Here is a 21,230-nt window from a genome sequence, read left to right as displayed (position 1 = left end):
AGCCTAGTCCCTGCATTTTCTGGTGTGAGGGGGAGAGACAACCACTCCCCTCTCCCTATCCCCCTTTAACCAACCAGCTATATCTTCAGAACCAACTGACCCATTTACATGAGACCAGTATCATATTGAAGAATTTTTGAGTTGGCTTTGAATGATTTTAGTCCTGTGAAACTGGGCTGTTTGGTTCCAGAGAAATCTGCCCTCAAAGAACATAAACAGTCATGAAATTACATTTAAGAAATAAAATAAAAAAACGGTTTAACCTCAATATCCCTGGAACCAATTAACCCATATGGATCCAGCCTGGTATCAGATTGAAGGCCCAGCAATTTGGGTTCGACTGAGATCAACCTCGAGCTTCAGTGCCAAAGGGGGAACTGGCAGCCGTTGAACTGGGTGGGGGTCGGAATTAGCGGGTCCCATGTTATCCTATAGGGAAAACGTTCCAGCTTTGCCTGGCAGTATTTCCGGTTCCCAGGGGGCTAGAGACACGTGGCTGGGCTCGTTGGAAAGCCCCATCCCTCAGCTACAAAATGGGCTAATGGGTGGTCCTGTGCACCCCCGGACCACCCCCTAGATTCGCCTATGCTGCTGATAACTGAATACCTCCCAAGAACCCGACTTTTCACAGAGGTCCTGAAAGACAACTTGTTGTAAGCAAATATTTACATCCAGGCCTTATATGTGGTCATTACGAGGACGACTCTGTTGAGGTCATTGTAGGAAGAGCAAGCTTCACACATTCTGAAACGCCTCCCTTTTACATAACCATACAATGCCCAATTCAGCATATTTTGCAGATATGGTGATGTATATATGATGAACCAATTGGTAGTTATCAGCAGCTTAGGCAATTGCTCTGGAATTCTCTGCCCGCTGCCAAGAACCTATGAGTGAGTCATTTCATTCTCAAGATTTCATTTTCCTTTACGTCCAGTGAAATGAATTATTGTGCTCGGCTAAAATAGAGCCTGCGTTTGTCACTGCTACACTTCTTTTCCAGCCATGTTGTGGTCTTTAAATGAAACACTGCGCTTATTCAGTGCTTAACTAAACAGGAGAGATGAAAGAGCCATTCTAAACACGAAGTCGCTGCTGTTTTTGGAGGCTTTTAAATTCTTACAGAAACTATTACCACAGTGATCTTTGCTGCAGCCACCAAGAGGGCAATTTTATCATTATTATCGTTTATTTATATGGCGCTACACGGGTTCCGCAGCATCTAACAATGCATACATGAGCAAAAAAACTAATAACGAATTACTGTACAAAACAATTTAAGACAAGTACTTGGTAAATAAGGATAGTTACATCAGGGGAGAGGATACTGAAGTAATTATCAGGGTGGCAGAGATACGGTATATATATATTCTAAGAAAAGCACATGAGAAAAGAGGGCGCTGCTCCTAAGAGCTCACATCCTGACACTTCGCTATTCGGCACTGTCTAGCATCATTCAGATCGCTCAGCGCAGTCACTCCGTGTATAGGTCCCATTTAAACATTTTAAGTTGGCACTGGGTCATCCAAGAAGAGATAGTATAGAAGGGGTGGATCTAGACCAGCGTTCGCCAACCCGTCGCTCGCGAGCGACGGGTAGCTCGCCGGGTGTTTCAGAGTAGCTCGGGGACTCCCCGCTGCCGCTCGTGTAATGGCGGTGACTGGGTGAGCGCGACCGCCTCTATAGCGGCACGGGCGCAGCAGCAGCCCGTGAACGGGAGCGAAAGTAGAGGTTTCCCCAGCAGCGCAGCCGCACGGACCTGACTGTGAGTTCCCGCCCATCACCGCGCACTGTTTGTCCCCGGGTTACCCGTGGTCACGTCTCCCACTGGGCGGCGGCGGGGATCGGTGTCAGGCCTGGCTGTCGCTACGTGACTGAGGGGGTCTTGTTTGAGTTCTACAAGTAGGTACAGCGTGATGCTGAGTCTCTGACATGTTCCCTCAGTCAGGCCCTGGCAGGTATAATGGGCATCATGTGTATGGCATATGTTTAATGAGTCATTAAACATATGCCACACAAATAATGTCCATTAAACATATGCCCCACACCTTGATACTCATTAATTAATAATCATCAAGGTGTGTGGGGCATATGCCACACACATGATGCCACACACTTGATGCTCATTAATAATGAGCTTCACGCTGTGGGGCATTTGTATAATGGGCATCATGTGTGTGGCATATGCCCCAGATACCTTGATGATTATTAATTAATGAGCATCAAGGTGTGGGGCATATGTGTAATGGGCATCATTTGTGTGGCATATGTTTAATGAGCATCACATTGTGTGGCATATGTATAATGGAGCGTCACGGTGTGGGGCATATGTATCATGGTGCATCACGGTGTGTGGCATATGATTAATGGAGCATCACGGTGTGGCATATGTATCATGGTGCATCACGGTGTGTGGCATATGATTGATGGAGCATCACGGTGTGGCATATGATTAATGGAGCATCACGGTGTGGCATATGTATAATGGAGCATCACGGTGTGGGGCATATGTATCATGGTGCATCACGGTGTGTGGCATATGATTAATGGAGCATCACGGTGTGGCATATGTATCATGGTGCATCACGGTGTGTGGCATATGATTAATGGAGCATCACGGTGTGGCATATGTATCATGGTGCATCACGGTGTGTGGCATATGATTGATGGAGCATCACGGTGTGGCATATGATTAATGGAGCATCACAGTGTGGCATATGTATAATGGAGCATCACGGTGTGGGGCATTTGTATAACGGAGTATCACGTTGTTGGGCATATGTATAATGGGCATTGTGTGTGTGGCATATGTATAATGGAGCATCACGCTGTGGGGCATTTGTATAATGGAGCTTCACATTGTGGCATATGCATAATGGAGAATCACATTGTGGCATATGTATAATGGAGCATCACGGTGTGTGGCATATGTATAATGGTGCATCACGGTGTGTGGCATATGTATAATGGTGCATCACGGTGTGGGGCATTTGTATAATGGAGCATCACGGTGCGGGGCATATTTATAATGGGTATCACGGACTGCACTATTGGGGTCATGTGTATCTGGCACTGCACTATTGAGGGCATATGTGTATCACACCCCCATTTTCCATGGCCGCACCCCATGTGGCTACAGCTCTTAGAGAGCTGACCATGCCCCCATAGCAGAAAGAATGGGGGATGTAGCCTCGCAGGAGTTCCACGGTAGTAGCTGAACCCTCTAATTTTTGGCACGCGCAGATGTCTCTTCTCCTCTACCTACTGTGTTGAGAGGTATGTTTGTGACATATTGGACATTGCAGTGTGTGCCATATTATGTCTGGGGCATTGCAGTGTGGTTTTTATTATATTATGCAGATTTTTAACATTTTTTATTTTAGTAGCTCTTCGGGCGGTTTATTTTGTCGCGAGTAGCTCCCGACCCAAAAAAGGTTGGAGACCACTGATCTAGACCATTCTTCTAAGGGGCAGAGATTACTGTTTAATCTTGACATATATATCAAACAATATGGTCAGGAATTGCGCTAGACACAGTCTTTCGACCAGCTGCACCTCTGGAGCGACTCTCCTGTTAGTGAGAGACTGAAGATAGAATACACAGATGGGGGGTGTCCAGAGTGCGCTCAAGTAATACCACTTAGCCACAAACTATAAGTCCCAAATAGATGTGATCCTGGAGTCACTTTTATTCAGACGGAGTATTCGTAAACTTCAGAAATGAAACCGAAGACCTCGAATTTTTTATTTGGGACTTATAGTTTGTGGCTAAGTGGTATTACTTGAGCGCACTCTGGACACCCCCCATCTGTGTGTGTATATATATATATTACTTGAGCGCACTCTGGACACCCCCCATATATATATATATATATATATATATATATATATATATATATATATATATATATATATATATATATATATATATATATATATATAAAAAACAGTCCGTTGCCCGGCACTCGGCCCCTCCGTGGGGTATCTTGCTCTGTTGCCTTCTGCTAGGGTGCAAAGCCCAATGTGTAAATTCCCAAAACGAACACAGCGGCACTCAGAAACTTGTATGTAGACCTGACGAAGGGTTGTAATCCCCGAAACTGTTGACCAGTAAAGTGTCACCTGTTATCACTTATACAAGTCTCTGAGTGCCGCTGTGTTCGGTTTGGGAATATTTATATATATTTATTTCAAATATATCATCCAACAAACCGTATAAACTGTAGGGAGAAAGGGCACCACAATCACCTGTTATAGAGAAATGTATGCTTTTGGTTTAATGGTCATGAAACAGAACATTATTTTAAATTTAAAAGTTCATGTCACAGTTCTCTCTAAGGGCCTTATTTTGGTTCATTCTTTCTGACAAAATCCTTCTTAGATGGACAAAACCATGTGCACTGAAGGGGGGGCAGATGTAACATGTGCAGAGAGAATTAGATTTGGGTGAGTAATTTTGTTTCTGTGCAGGGAAAATACTGACTGCTTTATTTTTACACTGCAATATAGATCTCACTTTGAAGTAAAACCCCACCCAAATCTAATTCTCTCTGCACAAGTAACACCTGCCCCACCTGCAGTGCACATGGTGCCCATCTAAGAAGGATTTTGTCAGAAAGAATGAACCAAAATAAGGCCCTAAATAACTACCTTGAGTTAATGTCATTGGCCATTAGGAGCTGACTGGTTGGTTTGCAAGTTCTCATGATTTGACAAATCTCCCCCTATGAACACAAAATTACAAAACGAAAAGTATGATTTCTAGTTAAACTAGAGCATGAGCCTAGATTTTCATGCATAATTTGTTTTTAAGTCAATGTGTTACATTATGTTGCATAGTGAAATCACAATTATCTGAAATAAATAGCCTGGAATAATTCAGATCATACAGACTTACTGCAGTGCAGCCATGTAGTAACACTTCCTGTTTGTTCAGTATAGTGTACATGTAACTTAGGGGGTTATTGTGGTTGATTCGCAAGGCTGCAAATTCGCAGTCTTGCAAGTCCACCAAACCCCACCCCGGCGAATGCCTGCCCCTCGAACACACTGGCTGCTAGGGGGAACCACCCCCATCATTTGCTCTCAGGTCACTTAGATATGCGCGCACCATCGGGAGGAAATGGGCGGAAAGCTGACATTCGGTGATGTCAGCTGCCCGCCCCCCAACCCGCGTCACCAGGTGATTTGCATGGGAATGCCCAGCGTTCTCATGTGAACGGCCGCTGGGTGCTCCCATGGGGAAATCACCCGGCAAGCCTCCTCCTGCCCCCCGCCCGCAACCCTGGGTGCGTGCACCTGGCAAACACCCTTTTTGCCGTGGGCCACACGCACCCTGCATCTGCACATCATCGGACCCCTTGCAAACGAAGGGGTCAGAACGAACGGACCTTAATAAGGTCCTTAGTATTAAAGGATGCTGCCATTTTTTATTCTGAATCAATAAATAGCCAGTTAATACACTACAATAAAGGGGTGTACACACTGGCTGATATATCAGCTGTTTGATTGAACGGCCAATATAGCAATGCACCATCGGCCAGTGTTTATGAGCGATATATCTGTGAATGGCATTGTTCACAAATGTATCACGTCAGCTCTAGAACACAGGTGATGCCTAATATATAGGCGCATCGTGCTGTGTGTACAGACTGCCAACCGCCCGTACAGCCGCAATGGCTGGCAGTAAAAAACAAGTAACAGATGAGGCTGGAAATTAGCGCTATTGTTCAGTAATGTCTCCCGCCCTCTGCTCCTAGCAGCATGCATCTTGACGATATAGGGGGGCATTCAATGCTGGCCGATATTTACAACAGCCGGAAATATTAGCCATCAATATTTAATCCTGGGCCTATTGCGATAAAGTCGAATCTGCATTGTCAAAAACTGCTGCTACATTTTCTAGATCAGCAGTGACAGACCAGGTGATATAAATATCCCTAATCAATAAAAATCATGGCTTCTTCCACACAATAATCAGAAGTTTGCCTCACAGATTTAAAGGGCAATAATATCTAAAGCAAAAACATTTCTGAATTTAATTTATTGTTATTGCCTTTTTTAAATAGGACAAAAAATTGTGGGTTTTGCAAATCCACTATATTAATCATACTCACCTATTCAACTTGCACTAAAGCTGGACACACACCTAAAGATTTATCTGTCCAATCTATTTAGTGTGAAGCAAACCGGGAAATGTATGGGAGCAAATTGCAGTAAAAAATTTGCTCCCAAACAATGGAAAACAGACAATTGTTGGTCATACACATTGGTTAAATTAATTTAAGAAATCTATACAAGTAATTGTTTGACTGTATTCCAACATTCGAGAGCCAATATTGATTGTAATTTGCTCCCATATATTTCCCGGTTATTGTTCCCACCCGACAGATTGGACAGATAAATCTTTAAGTGTGTACCCAGCATAACGCTCACGTATTCAGCTGACACTCACCTGCTTAGCTTAACACTTGTTGAACAAATTCCCATTGATTTTCAAATTTGCTTAATAGAATAACAGGGCAGAGTGAGATATATATATATATATATATATATATATATATATATATATGTCCAGTGTCTGTGTGTAACCGAAACACTGCCATCTGCTGGCAGCGAGTGAAACTACATCTCTATCTCACATACAGAAACACAAAGGCAATCACACATACAGAAACACAGAGGATTTTGCTTCGAACAGACTTAGCTTATATATATATATATATATATATATATATATATATATATATATATATATATATATTTTTGTGTTGAATCTTGGGGAGCAGTATTTCTGCATTGCCTGCCTTTTCTTGTGTGTATGTATGTATGTATGTATGTGTACATAAATATAGACTCATATCACAAACTATATGAGTGTCAGCGTACATTTCACACAACATTATACTGAAACATTGACAGCCTTACCTGACAATTATAACCTTCAGTATCACCAGAGCCAAGAAGAAACATACAAATCATGGTGTTCTGGGACTTGTAGTGCTGTTCCAGGCCAACTGCTGCACTGCCCATAGGCAGACGCAGAGACATGAAATAGCACCTTCCAGACAATGGTGCTCTGTATCATGTGATCTGTACCAGCCAATGAGTAGGTACGGTCCATCCCTGAAGGATCAGGCAATGGTGTGTCCACAACAGGTGGTATGGATCTGGCTGGGGGCAGGTACCCTGTGGAAGAAATGGAGGTGAGAACTCAGGTAATATTAGGGGATCCCTGATTCTGAGGACACGGTCCCTGATACAGTATATTAACTATGCAGCTGCCTGCTAGTGCCCAGCTGGTCTGCAGCTACCCTTACTGGAAGCACAGTTTGCTACATGCCTTGACATGGCATCTGCAGCAGCTGGGTACCCCCAGGTTACCAACTTCATGTGACATTCTTGTAAGAATAAACAAACACTCTGAGACATTTTATATAATTAAGTTATCTCCTTTCTCACCTGTGCTGGCCCTTTCCTAATAGCATCCTGCTGTGTGCGGGAGGAGACCTGTATAGTGAGAGCCATTATTGCCTATGCATGTGTGTAAGCTATCAGTCCTGAAAGTGATACTTGGACATTTACATTGTCATAATGCTACATAATGATCTATCTTAAGTTCTAGGTGCTAAAGTTTGCTAAATGGATGTAAAAGGATGATAAAGCAAATCTCATTGTACCAAGTGAGTCTATATACACTACACAGCAGCAGGGATATATACATGTATGTTTAAAATCTATGCACTTAGGTAAAATACACATACTGTAGGAAAGTTTAAGAACAAGAATATGCATTGATAATTGGAAATACGTTATAGCTAAAAAATGCAATGCTAGTTGGTACATAAGGTAGTAAAAAAGACTGCTGTAACAATATACTTCAGAGCCATGTAACACAATGTGCATAACTACGGCAGATATCTGGCAATGTGTAGTGACCAACTTCTGCAGGATTTTTTTTTTTTTTATAAAGAAAACTCATAGCAGTGACAACTAAGGTGAAACTTTGCCCCCTCAATGTCATCTAAAGAGGCTATTAGGAAGCGTTAACATGCACATAGAAATGTACACAGATCTAGGTCATTTTCACCTGGCTTATTGTCTAAAATGGCAAAGGTTTCATCAGCACCACCTGGGTTAATCTTTCTCCTGCTGGCTGTAAAAAGGAAAGTCCGTTTCTTAAAGATTGAGGCCTGAGTGTCTGTAATAATTTATATTATGATGAACCACTGAAATCCTCTAATTACAGCAAATTGCTGGAGGTTTTTGGGAAGATAAACAGAGTGTTCTTAATGTCCACTTTTCTCCGTAGCTGTCCCTAATCTGATCAATATGTATGTCCATTACTAAATAACCTAACCATTCACCACAAGTCCATTGGTCTGCATAGTTTGTTTTTCTTGGTTTATACACTTGTGCACAGATTTATACCCATGAACAGGAAACAATGAATGCACTGTGCTTAATTTCTATGTGCAGGGTTTCTTAACCTATAGATATGGTTTCAAAATCGATTACTATCCCTTGTTGGCTGGGTTCCCACAATACTGTCTGACAAAACATTTGTGTGTAGCGAACTAATGTACTAGGTGTTAAGAAAATATTCATATTTTGTGATTAATGTTATATTCAGTTCTACTAAGCCTGCTCAAAGCAAGTAGATGTAGTTTCACTTGCTGCCAACAGAGTGCAATGTTTTGGAGCCACACGGATGCTAGATACAGGTTGGGTCTCCCTTATCCGTGTATTCCAAAACCCAAAATATTCTGAAAACATCTTACCTCATCCCCCAATGTCCATGGCGGCCTTCAGGATCCTCTTCAGCGACATCTATGGTCCCAGGGGTGCATTGCGCAAGTGCGCCATGGACGTGGGGGGAACATCAGGGGACCAGGTAGGTATGGGGGGAAAAAAATATTCAAAAATATATGATACATAGGCAACAATTATACTTACTTGTACACAATTAAGATAAAAGAAATACAATGCAGTGTTCATGAACATCAGATCAGTTCTATGCAGTGTTGATTCACAGGCCTAGTTTGATAGCCACAAGTTCAAGGGTCATATCTCTATTTGTGATGCTGATTCTGTAATGGGGAGAAATTAGTGTGGATTTTTATTTTATTAGAATAACAGAATCATTCTTATAGTTCATGTCGGTGAATAGGAAAAAGATTTAATCAATGGGAAGGATGCACTGCAGGGCCTATGACTGGAGCCCAATAATTCTTAATCATTCTTTTCTGTCTTGGGCATAACTGTATCCAGACATTCAAATGTTTTCTCAGCCCTATAATGAATTGTTTCAGTGAAATATGGGCCACAGTCTCCGCATCGGTTTTGTTTCTTTTATCATTAATTAAGCTATGAGAGAGATAATAAGGTTGCATGGTCCTTCATCGTGGATTCTTTTGAGACTCTATTTTGATTGATTTTTAGTTATTATCCTTTGTTCTGCAAGATAATCGCAATTAATTATATGTGATCTCAGGACCAGACTAATTACTATTATAATACCATAACCTTTGCCTGTTGCAGAGTCAAGTAAGTTTATTTAAGTATCACAAGAATATTTGGTACTTGTTTCCTAGCACGGCCACACCGATCAGAATCGCGCTCATCGGGGGTAAAATCGGGGCCATCGCGGGCATCGCGGCCGCTAAAAAAATCAGGTGCGATGGCCAGACGCGATGCCCGCGATTTCCTCATAGAGAACAATATTAAATGCCTCAATTTACCCGCGATGACCACGATTTCCCATAGGAAACAATGTGAAATGGCTCAATTTAGCCAAATTATCATAGGGAACAATGGTAAATGGCCCCAAACCACCCCTGAACATTGAAATGTCCCCCCAAAAGTTATTGACGCCACCCCGCCATCAACGTGAACCCGAAGCGTGGCGAGCGCAGCGAGCCGGCGAGGGGCGGCGGTACGCGTCCTCCGACCTTTTCATGCCCTACTATCCACTAGGGCGTGGATTGAGAATAGAATAGTGTGGCGAGCGCAGCGAGCCACCGAGCCCGAAGCGTGGCGAGGGGACGCGGATACTTTCACAGTTATACGCGGCCCCTTGCGGGCTTCCCAGGTGTCCATGGCGACGCGGACACCTGGGAAGCCCGCGAAGGGACGCGTTTACCTGTGAAGGTATCCGCGTCCCCTCGCGGGGCTCGCTGCGCTCGCCACGCTTCGGGCTCGGTGGCTCGCTGCGCTCGCCACACTATTCTATTCTCACTCCACGCCCTAGTGGATAGTAGGGCATGAAAAGGTCGGAGGACGCGTACCGCCGCCCCGCGCGGGCTCGCTGCGCTCGCCACGCTTCGGGTTCACGTTGATGGCGGGGTGGCGTCAACTACTTTTGGGGGGACATTTCAATGTTCAGGGGTCTTTTTGGCCCATTTACTATTGTTCCTATGCTGATTTGGGTAAATTGATCCATTTAACATTGTTTCCTATGGGAAATCGTGGTCATCGCGGGTAAATTGAGGCATTTAACATTGTTCCCTATGGGGAAATCGTGGGCATCGCGTCTGGACCATTTAAGCATTTTTAGCTGCACACGACGCAACCGACGCGATTTTTCACTGTTTTCAATGCATTTCAATGGAAAAATCGGGGGCGTCGGTCGCGTCGCAGGCCACTCAAATTACCCCCGATGGCCAAGATATGTGGCCGTGCTAGGAAACAAGTACCGAATATTTTCTATCTATAGACACTTCAGTTTAACTAAATCTTAGAAATAGTTGGCTTGTAGATGAAATTTAATTTTGCGTTGTACTCAAATATATAGTTCTTTAGTCGGCAAGCTAATCACACAGGCAGATTTTGGTACAAACCTTTTGCAGACCCCTAAGATGATGTGACTCAGCAGCAGGGCCGGTGCTAGGGTGTTGGGTGCCCACCTGCAAACTACAAATTTGCACCCCCCCCCCTTATCACAAGGGGTGTGTTCTCAAATGACGGCGCACAGTAGCACAATATTATTCACATGACACCATGTAGTGCCCCTTATTTACATTACACAACACACTAGAGTCCCTTATTCCCATTACGACGTATAGTAGAGCCCTTTATTTATGTTACTTTGCACAGTACCCCTTATAAACATTACGCCACACAGTAATGCCCCTTTTACACATAATGCCACAGTAGTAGTGCCTTTTTACGAAACAGCTCCTTTGCTAGTCAACCAGAATGAGAGCCATAATGCCCAGAGTAGTACCCAATAAACCTAATGCACAGGGTAGTGCCCAATACATATACAGATGTATACGGGTGTGCCGGCATGCTGACGCAACTCGGTGCGCTGTTCGCCAGGACATGTCCATTGCCACGAATGGGGCACACAAGCATCTAACTCACATGCCGCCATTCGCCAGGAGCTGCTCTAATGAGAGCGGCTCTATCTCTAGTGCCCAATACATATAATTCCCAATACATATAATGCCAAGAGTGGTGCCCAATACACATATTGCCCAGAATAGTGCCCAATACATACTTTATGACCCCCTCCTTTTTTTATATGTGCAGCATCCTGCCCCTTTCCTGGTAGTAGTTACCTCCTCTCCTGCAGTCAGCACCTCCTCCCGGCAGCCAGATCCTCCTCCCGGCAGCCAGCCAGCTCCTTCCATCTTCTTAGTGTCTTTAGCAGCAGCTCCAGCTTCCAAATACTGTATCCTCTCCAGTAACTACAGCCACATCTCCTCACTGTGAGGGCAGCATCATGGTCAGTGATCCGTTATGCTGTCTATACAGAGCCGCCACTGCGCTGCATGTGCAACAATCAACAGTGGTGTCAAAGAGGGGAAGAGTAGCGCCTCTCAGGGCCAGGCCTACCTGCTTTGCAGGCTGTGCTGAGTGGGTAGCGCCGGCCCTGCTCAGCAGGCTCAGGTAATGAGGGGGAGTGCCTGAATGCATAGCCACACCCCCTCATGACGGTAGCCATATTCCCCACTGATTGTCAGACATTTCTAATAATGATGTGCTGATTTTGATCGGAACTTATTTTAGCATGTCATTCATTTTGAGCCATACAAGGTGATATTTACACATAACTCAACTGAGGTATAGCCCTTCTACATGGAGGAACTTTTTATTTGAATAGTTGAAATCACATCTCTGCAGACATGGAGACATTTGGGTGTCTTGACCAAAAAAAAAAAAAGAAGATTTTAAGGTACCTCCTTGTCTTTGCGGCAGTGCCAGATTAAGCCTTCGGGGGGCCCGGGGCACTTTAGACAAGGGGGCCCCCTTGCACTTGTCATTACTGGCCGCAAACTGCATGGGGGAATATTACACTGTCAAAACACAGAGTAAAGGCAGTATAAACTTGGTCAATGGGTAACTTCAGGGGATATATATATATATATATATATATATATATATATATATATATATATATATATATATATATATATATATATATATATATATATATATATATATATATATATAGATATAGATATATACATACATACATACATACCACATGAAAAGCTTGTGTTTGTCCCTCTGCACCTTACTCTGTAGGAGACCTCACAGTCCCAGTGCTGCCTCTAATTAAAAACCCTCCCATGACTAGGCTGCTGCTGTTATCCATGGGCCTGAGAAGCATGTAATGAGCTCCACCAATCAGAGCTCAGCACAAACGTCTCAGCCTCTGCCCTCTGTTGCAAAGTGTCATGGGACTTAGTCAACTCCTAGTAATGCACTGCAAACTTGGCTCCCAATGCTCAGCACCATTAATCATTGTCACATTGGCAGATTGGTGAAGCTGCAGCACTACCCCACTCCTATGCACAAAACCTTTAGCTAAAAATATAAAATCCAAACCACAGGGGGGCCCCTAGCTAGAGGGGGGCCCAGGGGCACTGACCCCTTGTGCCCCCATTATAATTCGGCCCTGCTTTGCGGCCACAGCTGAAGCTACGAAACTTACGTAGCGTAACCCGCACCACCCTGTGTCCACGCCACCATCTATTGCCCACAGCAAAGTTGTGGCAAGAGGAGCAGAGCGAGCCACCTAGCCCGAAGCAGGGTGAGCGGACGATGATGCTATTCTGAAAGAGGCTAACATAATTGGGGTAAGCTGTGGCCGCAAAGATGAGGAAGTACCGATATTAATTTACTTTTCTAGTGATTTTTCTTAATGTCCTAATACTAGCAGACATTTCTGTACCTCCGGACACTGGAATGGGTTCTGACATCTTAATGCAATAGGTAGGACAGTGGTTCCCAAACTGTGTGCCGTGGCTCCCTGGGGTGCCTTGATCTCTTGCAGGGGTGCCATAGGTTGGTGGTCCAGGAACAATTCAAATTATTTATGATCAATTATTCATGGACAAAACCAGTGCTGGTGGCTGCCAATCATAAAATATGTGTACAATCAGAAGCAAATCCTGCCCTTTACCACATAACTGAACCGAAGGATCACATATAAACACAATCTACTAATATTTATACAGGGCTGTTTCTAGACAATTTTGCTACCAGGGCGAAGAAGAAAAAAATGCGCCCCCCCCCCCTCCCCCTCCCCAGAAAATGTTAGCGAATAAATTGCGCGCGCCGAAGGCGAAATAGGGGTGGGGCTTAACAGAACAGGCGTGGCTTAATGTTAAAAAGGGGTGTGGTCTAGCAGGAAAACAATCACCTTACATCTCACTTTTGCAACCTGCATGACCAGACATTGGTTACTGCAGGAATTGTCATTGTCCTTCCGCACTTAAGTTGGCGGGCTAAAAATATAAAAGGCCCACACAGTGACCTAGTACAACTCACAGATCAAGGCCAAACAATGACAGACTACTTAAATCATTATACACTGTTTATCCATGATGCCAATTACACATTACGCTACACACCATGATGACAATTACATATTACGCCGCACACCATGATGACAATTACACATTACGCCGCACAGCGTGATGACAAATACATATTAGGCCGCACACCGTGATGACAATTACATATTACACTGCACACCGTGATGACAATTACATATTACGCTGCACACCATGATGACAATTACATATTACGCTGCACACCGTGATGACAATGACATATTACGCTGCACACCGTGATGACAATTACATATTACGCTGCACACCGTGATGACAATTACGCATTATACCGCACACCATGATGCCCATTAGACCCCACACCGTGATGGCAATTACACAATACTCCCCACACACCGTAATGCCCATTACACATTATGCCCCACAACTGATGCCGATTACTAGTGCCAGATATGCCCCCACAGTGTCAGATATGCCACACATATATGCCTCTATAGTGCAAGGTATGCCCCCCAGTGCCAGATATGCTCCCAAAGTGACACACATATATACCCCCACAGTGCCACATATATGCCCCCACAGTGCCACACATATATACCCCCACAGTGCCACATATATGCCCCCACAGTGCCACATATATGCCCCCACAGTGCCGCATATATGCCCCCACAGTGCCACATATATGCCCCCACAGTGCCGCATATATGCGCAGTGACAAACATGCCGCCACAGTGCCAGACATATATGCCCCAACAGTGCCAGACATATATGCCCCCACAGTGCCACATATATGCCCCCACAGTGCCACACATATGCCCCCACAGTGCCACATATATGCGCAGTGACAAACATGCCGCCACAGATATATGCCCCCACAGTGCCACACACATGCCCCCACAGTGCCACACACATGCCCCCACAGTGCCACACACATGCCCCCACAGTGCCACACACATGCCCCCACAGTGCCACATATATGCGCAGTGATAAACATGCCGCCACAGTGCCAGACATATATGCCCCAACAGTGCCAGAGATATATGCCCCCCCAGTGCCACACATATATACCCCACCAGTGCTACATATGCCCCCACAGTGCCACATATATGCCAAGTGACAAACATGCCCCCACAGTGCCAGACATATATACCCCAACAGTGTCAGACATATATGCCCCCCAGTGCCAGATATGCCCCCACAGTGCCACACATATATACCCCAACAGTGCCACATATGCCCACAGTGCCACATATATGCCCCCACAGTGCCACTTATATGCCCAGTGACAGACATGCCCCCACAGTACCAGACATATATGCGCCCCCAGTGCCAGACATATATGTGCCCCCAGTGCCAGAACATATTATCCCAGCAGCAGCACAACTCACCGTTGTTGTTGTTGTTGCTGCTGCCGGGGAGAGCACAGTTCAGGTCTCCGGGTCCCCCGCCGCCTCCATCGCCGCTGCTGCTTCCCAGGGGAGGAAAGGGGAGGGGAGCGCATCACGCAGCGCGTCTCTCCTTCCCCTTCACTTCACTATGTCAGACGTCCCAGACTCTGTGATTGTGCCGACAGACAATCATATCTCGCGGGCTGGCTCCTGATTGGCTGCCAGCCCGCGAGTTCTGTCAGTGAGTGAAGTCAGGGGAAGGAGAGAGTGAGACGCGTGATGCGCTCCCCTCCCCTCCGAACGATATATGCTGTGGCGGGGGCGGGGCACGGCACAGTTATAAGAGGAGGAAGGGGGGAGCTGCCAGGCGCCCCTGCTATTTAATAGAGGCGGACAAGCCGTGCGGCGCCCGGGGCAGCTGCACGGCTTGTCCGCCTCTAGAAACGGCCCTGTATTTATATTTATTTCTGTACACCTAGGGGTGCCGTGGAAAAATTCTGATGCTCTAGGGTGCCGTGATTCAAAAATGATTGGGAACCCCTGAGGTAGGAGATTAGATTATAACAAAATATTTTAAAAAATCCCGTTCTATCCCGTTCTATGAGGCACACTTTTCTACTCTTATTATTACCTTTTATGATCCAGTGCCTAAACCACAGCAGAGAGGAGCAATGCTGTTTTGTTCATGATGTATTACATTTGGTAGCACTGATCCAAGGCTCTTCTGTGTAAGTAGATCTATATTGAACAATATATTCGTGATGCCAAAATACCTCTTGTACATCACTCCAGGGGCTGTATCTAATAGGGTGTGAGAATCAGAAAGTGATAGATTTTGGGAGTTTGCCCATTTTTTTAAAAAAAAGCGGCCAACAATAACATGGCATAATCAATCTGGTTTTGCAGTGTAAATGATTGCTGCGTAAAAAAAAAAAAAGGCCAGATGTAGTAAGCTTGAAAAGTGATAAAATGGAGAGTGATAAACCACCAGACATTTAACGCCTAACTGTTATGTCACAGGCTGGGTTTGAAAAATGACAGGTAGCAGCTGATTGGTTGGTGGTTTATCACTCTCCAGTTTTTTAAGTTTTCAAGGCTTAAGGTGCGTACACACGGGGGCGATTATTGCAAATATCGCTGGCAATATGGTCGCTGAGCGACCATATTGCCAGCGATGGGAATGTGCACCGGCGATAAATCGCTGAGTGCGCACTCCCATTTTCAGCCCATGAATGGTCGCTGGTCGGAGGAGCAACTTCCACTGCCTCTTCTCCCGGCAGTGTGACATTTTCATCTGCGACAATCTCTGGTCGCAGATGAAAACGGGACACTGAGCAATATATTGCCAGCGATCATATTGTCCCGTGTGTACGCACCTTTAGTACATCTCGCCCTAAATCTCTCGCTTTTTTGTATTCTCACACCCTTTTAGATTTGGCCCCAGGTATCTGACTAGTAAAGGATCCTGTAGCTACCTGGCTGCTGTTAAACAGGAGTCAATAGGGACAATATCAAATGTTGTTGACATTTGTAGAGGTCACAGTGAATGAGACACACTGCTTGTTAGGCTTGTCGTACATAAATTCACGCTTCTTTATTCAGCCCATAATACTGCCCAGATATGACAGTCCATTTTGTGTTGATTTTTGAGGGAGGAAAACATTAGCAGATTGTTAGTCTTGCAGTGTCGGATGGCAGTGTGACACTTGCAGCTGACACACTTGCTTCCTTAGCTGTGGCTGGGGGACACGCCTCTTCTCCAGCAGGTGTCTGCACTAAGCCGGAAGTTCTATACTAGCTGTTTTCTGTACTCCTGCCAGTTTCACACACTTGTGATCTCTTGTCACTGAGCCGAACTGAGCTGAGTCTGTCTTCCAACCAGCCAGCTTATTATGCCGTCGGTTTCGGATACCTGAAATCCATCTTGCACCATCACCTGTACCAGCACTACATTTTTGAAGGGTCTTCAAATGTGCTCCAGTAACGTTAAAGCCTTGTTTTTGAAAGGATTAAAATATTTTTTCTACTGAATTTACTACCGCGTATATATTCTAGAGGGGGGTGGTGGGTTGGACACTCCTGGATCTGTCATCTTACCTTGAGGATCTGCGCGTGGTCACCCGATATCTTCTGTAGCGATGAGCTACACTGACCGAGCCCCATATCCCGACCTTTTGGGGAGTCACGATCTAAAAGACAGTCCTGAAGTTGAATTAGATTTCAATATCGTGTTTGACTATGATTATCCCAACTCTGTGGAAGGTTTGTAAATGAGTAGTATAGATCAAGCTAATGTTGAGAATCTATAAACTAGATCTTTACATTATTTTGACTTTTGATATGTACTATGGGGGGGAGGGGGGATTGTTGGTTATTGCTGCTGTGTATAACTGTTTTAAAAGGGAGAGAATGCGGGGTTAAAAAAAACACTGCGTAGCATGGTTCTAAACTTGTATTTACCTTCTGTTGTCCATCTGTTTGCATGTTGTGTTGTTGTAGTGCGTACATTCATTCATTTCTTATCTGTTTTTGGCAGGATTTCAGCTGATCTTAGCTTGTACTACTAATAGTCAATATTATGAGCGAAGTAGCAAAATAGTATTGATATTTTGTCATTCTACTAAAGTGCAGCATCTATTCCTCCATCTGTCTGCTTATAGCATGCATGTGACTGATACGTTTGCAGACTGATCCCAGATCTCTAAGATCATCATTTACAATGTTTTGTGCAGAAATTAGCCACGTTTGTCAAAAGTCATAGGATCATTGTAAAACTACAACCACAAAAAGGCCAAATGAAGTGATTTGCAGTTCAAGTCCTGTTGCCTTGTTTCCCAGCACCTGTATAACGCAGGGGGTTAAATAAGGCGGCGGATTGATCATTTGCATGAAGCCCTCAGCCTGTCTGTTTACACTGGGGTTTTTGCATGCGTCTCCTTTGTATACTGGACATAGATTTCCATGTTTTTACAAGCTAATACGATAATTTATGGAAGGCGTGCAAGCCGCTGTGTGATCAGTAGGACATAGATGGTTTATATTTGCTGCATTAACCCTATTTGTGCTGTTAAATAAATGAACGATAATTGCAATACATTAAGCAATTAAATAAGATTAGCAAAGATTGCTACCCGCCCAAGGATCAGTGCTGATATATAATAGTTGTTTGTTCAATGCTCATTGCTCAGGCTTACGGAACCTATGGCCCTCCAGTATGGTATGCCCACCATAGCTTATTAAAGATCTGTTTTAAAACCCTTGTAAAATGCTTATTGTATATTAGGTGGACAGCAAAAGGTGACATGCACAATAGTGACACTGGTAACAGGTCGACACAAAAAGGTCAGCGCAAAACTTTTTCGGTGTCAATGTCGACATCGGAGCACGTGGAACCCATCCAATTAGTGTAGCGTGTTCGCTTAGCTCACCATGGTTCAGGTTGGGGCCCTGGTTGCACTCAGCGCACTTTACCATTCCCACATGGATGGTAAAGTATGTGAATCCTTAAAAAACGAACCTTTCCATGTGTCAACCATAACATATGATGGCAACCATACGATGTTGACCTAGCTCAGTGATGGCTAACCTTGACACTCCAGCTGTTGTTGAACTACACATCCCAGCATGCTCTGCTTCAGCTTTGCTATTTGGCCATGCTAAAACTGATGCAGGGCATGCTGGGATACATAGTTCAACAGCATCTGGAGTATCATGGTTAGCCATCACTGACCTAGCTATTCTGTCAGCCAAATGAATGCCTTGTAAAATGTCTGGGTCACTGAATGAAGCAACTAAAGTCAGAGCGTGCAGCTTATCCGATCTGTTAGTGCAGTGGTTTTCTACCTCGGTCCTCAGGACCCCCCAACAGTTCACGTTTTCCAGGTCTCCACACAGAATCACAAATGAAGTAATTAGCTCCACCTGTGGATCTTTTAAAGTGTCAGTGAATAATAAGTACAACTGTGCACGTGCTGGGTTACCTGAAAAACATGAACTGTTGGCGGGTCCTGAGGACCAAGGTTGAGAACCACTGTGTTGGTGCTATTGATAACTCAGACGATTGCCCCAAAGCCAGACTTTACCTTACCAGTACAGTATAAAACTTTTTCATTTCTTGATGGCATACTCACAACTGCACATTAAGTACTGTCTGGTAGACAAAATGTTTTATCTTTTCTTAATCCATTGTTGCAAACAAATCAGGACATGTTCACACCCATCCACTGTTATGTGCGGTTCAGCCTCTAAATATCTATTGAAAACAACACTCGTTTTCAAATTTTAGATCACCAGTCCTCATGCAGAAAATAATGCTACCAGTATATGAGATCAAAGGTTCGGTAAAGTCGGTCCTCGGGGCCCCACACAGTGCATGTTTTGCAGATCTCCTCACCGAATCAAGTGAAATAATTAGCTCCCCCTGTGGATCTTTTAAAATGTGTTCTTTATGAGTGCATCTGTCAGGTGAGCTGGAAAACGTGAATTGTTTGGGGTCCTGAGGACTGAGATTGAGAACCACTGCATTAGATTGTAGGCCTACATTTTTCTTTTCCCATGTGTGTGAACACATTTTCAAACTGTTATCAAGTGGTTATGAGCTAATAAGGTACTGTGCATGTATAGATATAAAGGGGTTTATTCTAGTTCATTCTTTCTGACAAAATCCTTCTTAGATGGACAAAACCATGTGCACTGCAGGGGGGGAGATGTAACATGTGCAGAGAGAATTAGATTTGGGTGAGTTATTTTGTTTCTGTGCAGAGAAAATACTGACTGCTTTATTTTACACTGCAATATAGATCTCACTTTGAAGAAAAACCCCACCCAAATCTAATTCTCTCTGCACAAGTTACATCTGCCCCACCCGCAGTGCACATGGTTTTGTCCATCTAAGAAGGATTTTGTCAGAAAGAATGAACTAGAATAACCCCCAAAGTTATCTGTTTTGCATACTTTGAGGGACATGCACAGGCAAAAGCTGGTAACCGCTATGCATGTGAAAAATTAGGTTCTTCAATAATATTGAACATGACTGCCCTATTTTGCTTTATTGGTTATGACTCCTGATCATAAATCATATACATTCAAAATGTTCAGCGCGGAATACACAATGAGTGATATGCTGCCTGCTCTATCGGACCGGACCAGCATATCACCGTGTGTATGCGTCATATGCCCGATCACACTAGCTTGGATGTGCTGCACATCATACCTAGTGACACCATGCATGTTCATGACAGATGGAACAGTGATCGTTGCATCCTTCACTAACATCGCAGTGTATACCGGTGACCTGGGCTCATGGGAATTCGTTCCAATGTCAAAATAAAACCCCATTACTCCATTGTGTATCCATCTTAAGGTCTGGGCGTGTGAGTCATAAAATAATAAAGATGCTCTCCATTAAACATTGCCTCTATTGCGATGTGGCTTGAAGCCTGTAGCTGTATTAAAATGAAATGCCAATCAAACTGCAGCGTGATCAGAGACCGAGTGTCAATGATAGCAGCCATTTGTTTGAAGGACTGGAAAATGCAGCATGTGCATGATATTGTGTCATTTTGTGTGTAATTATTATTTGCGCTTAAAGAACTGCGTTTTTCTACTTTTGTGTTTTAAATTTGGCGCCTGTCTTCTGACACTAGTCGGGATGCTAACTGATTCCTACAAGTATGTAGTGGGAGCTATACAAGGTACTTGCTGGTCAAACACTTTGCAGAGTGCTTAAGTGTTACAGTATAGTATACTATTTAAGTTTATGAGACAATAGTTGGTGTGATCTTATTCTGGAGAGATTTATGTTGTGCCACTGTTCTTAAGTAATATCATTGTTAGCTGCTTATGAAATATTTTTATATTCTAATCCAAAGTTGTCTTGGTTCTAGGGTGGTTTATAGTTACAGTCTAAAACCCATTTTACAATTGTGCCCAAAAAAATAAATGTGAATTATGGAAGCCGTGTAAAGATACTCCCAGACTAAAATAAGAAATAATTAAAACAAGGCAATTTGCAATTTCCCAGAGTGTATTATTGTTTTAA

The 21,230-nt window shown here is 44.0% G+C and overlaps 1 protein-coding gene across 9 annotated transcripts in view; it reads left to right on the top strand.

Moving 5' to 3' along the window:
* The window catches only part of NFATC2 (nuclear factor of activated T cells 2), a 116,941-nt gene that overhangs the window by 14,345 nt on the left and 81,366 nt on the right, over positions 1–21,230 (top strand). For 2 of the 9 annotated variants that reach the window (XM_083146490.1, XM_083146489.1), the window contains exon 1: positions 16,982–17,452. The exons of 2 other annotated variants lie outside the window; for them this stretch is intronic. In XM_083146490.1, the coding sequence (XP_083002616.1) occupies positions 17,329–17,452 (124 nt within the window). In that variant the 5' untranslated portion in view covers positions 16,982–17,328. Of the gene's footprint in view, positions 1–7,084; positions 7,218–16,980; positions 17,453–21,230 lie in introns of those variants that run through there. 5 more of the 9 variants (XM_083146493.1, XM_083146491.1, XM_083146496.1 and 2 more) reach the window with 4 other exon arrangements.

The sequence above is a fragment of the Crinia signifera genome, chromosome 6 (genome assembly GCF_055691185.1).
Source record: "Crinia signifera chromosome 6, ASM5569118v1, whole genome shotgun sequence".
Classification (NCBI taxonomy): Eukaryota; Metazoa; Chordata; class Amphibia; order Anura; family Myobatrachidae; genus Crinia; species Crinia signifera.
The sequence above is the reverse complement of the archived record's forward strand: the minus strand, read 5'-3'. Positions and strand labels throughout refer to the sequence as shown.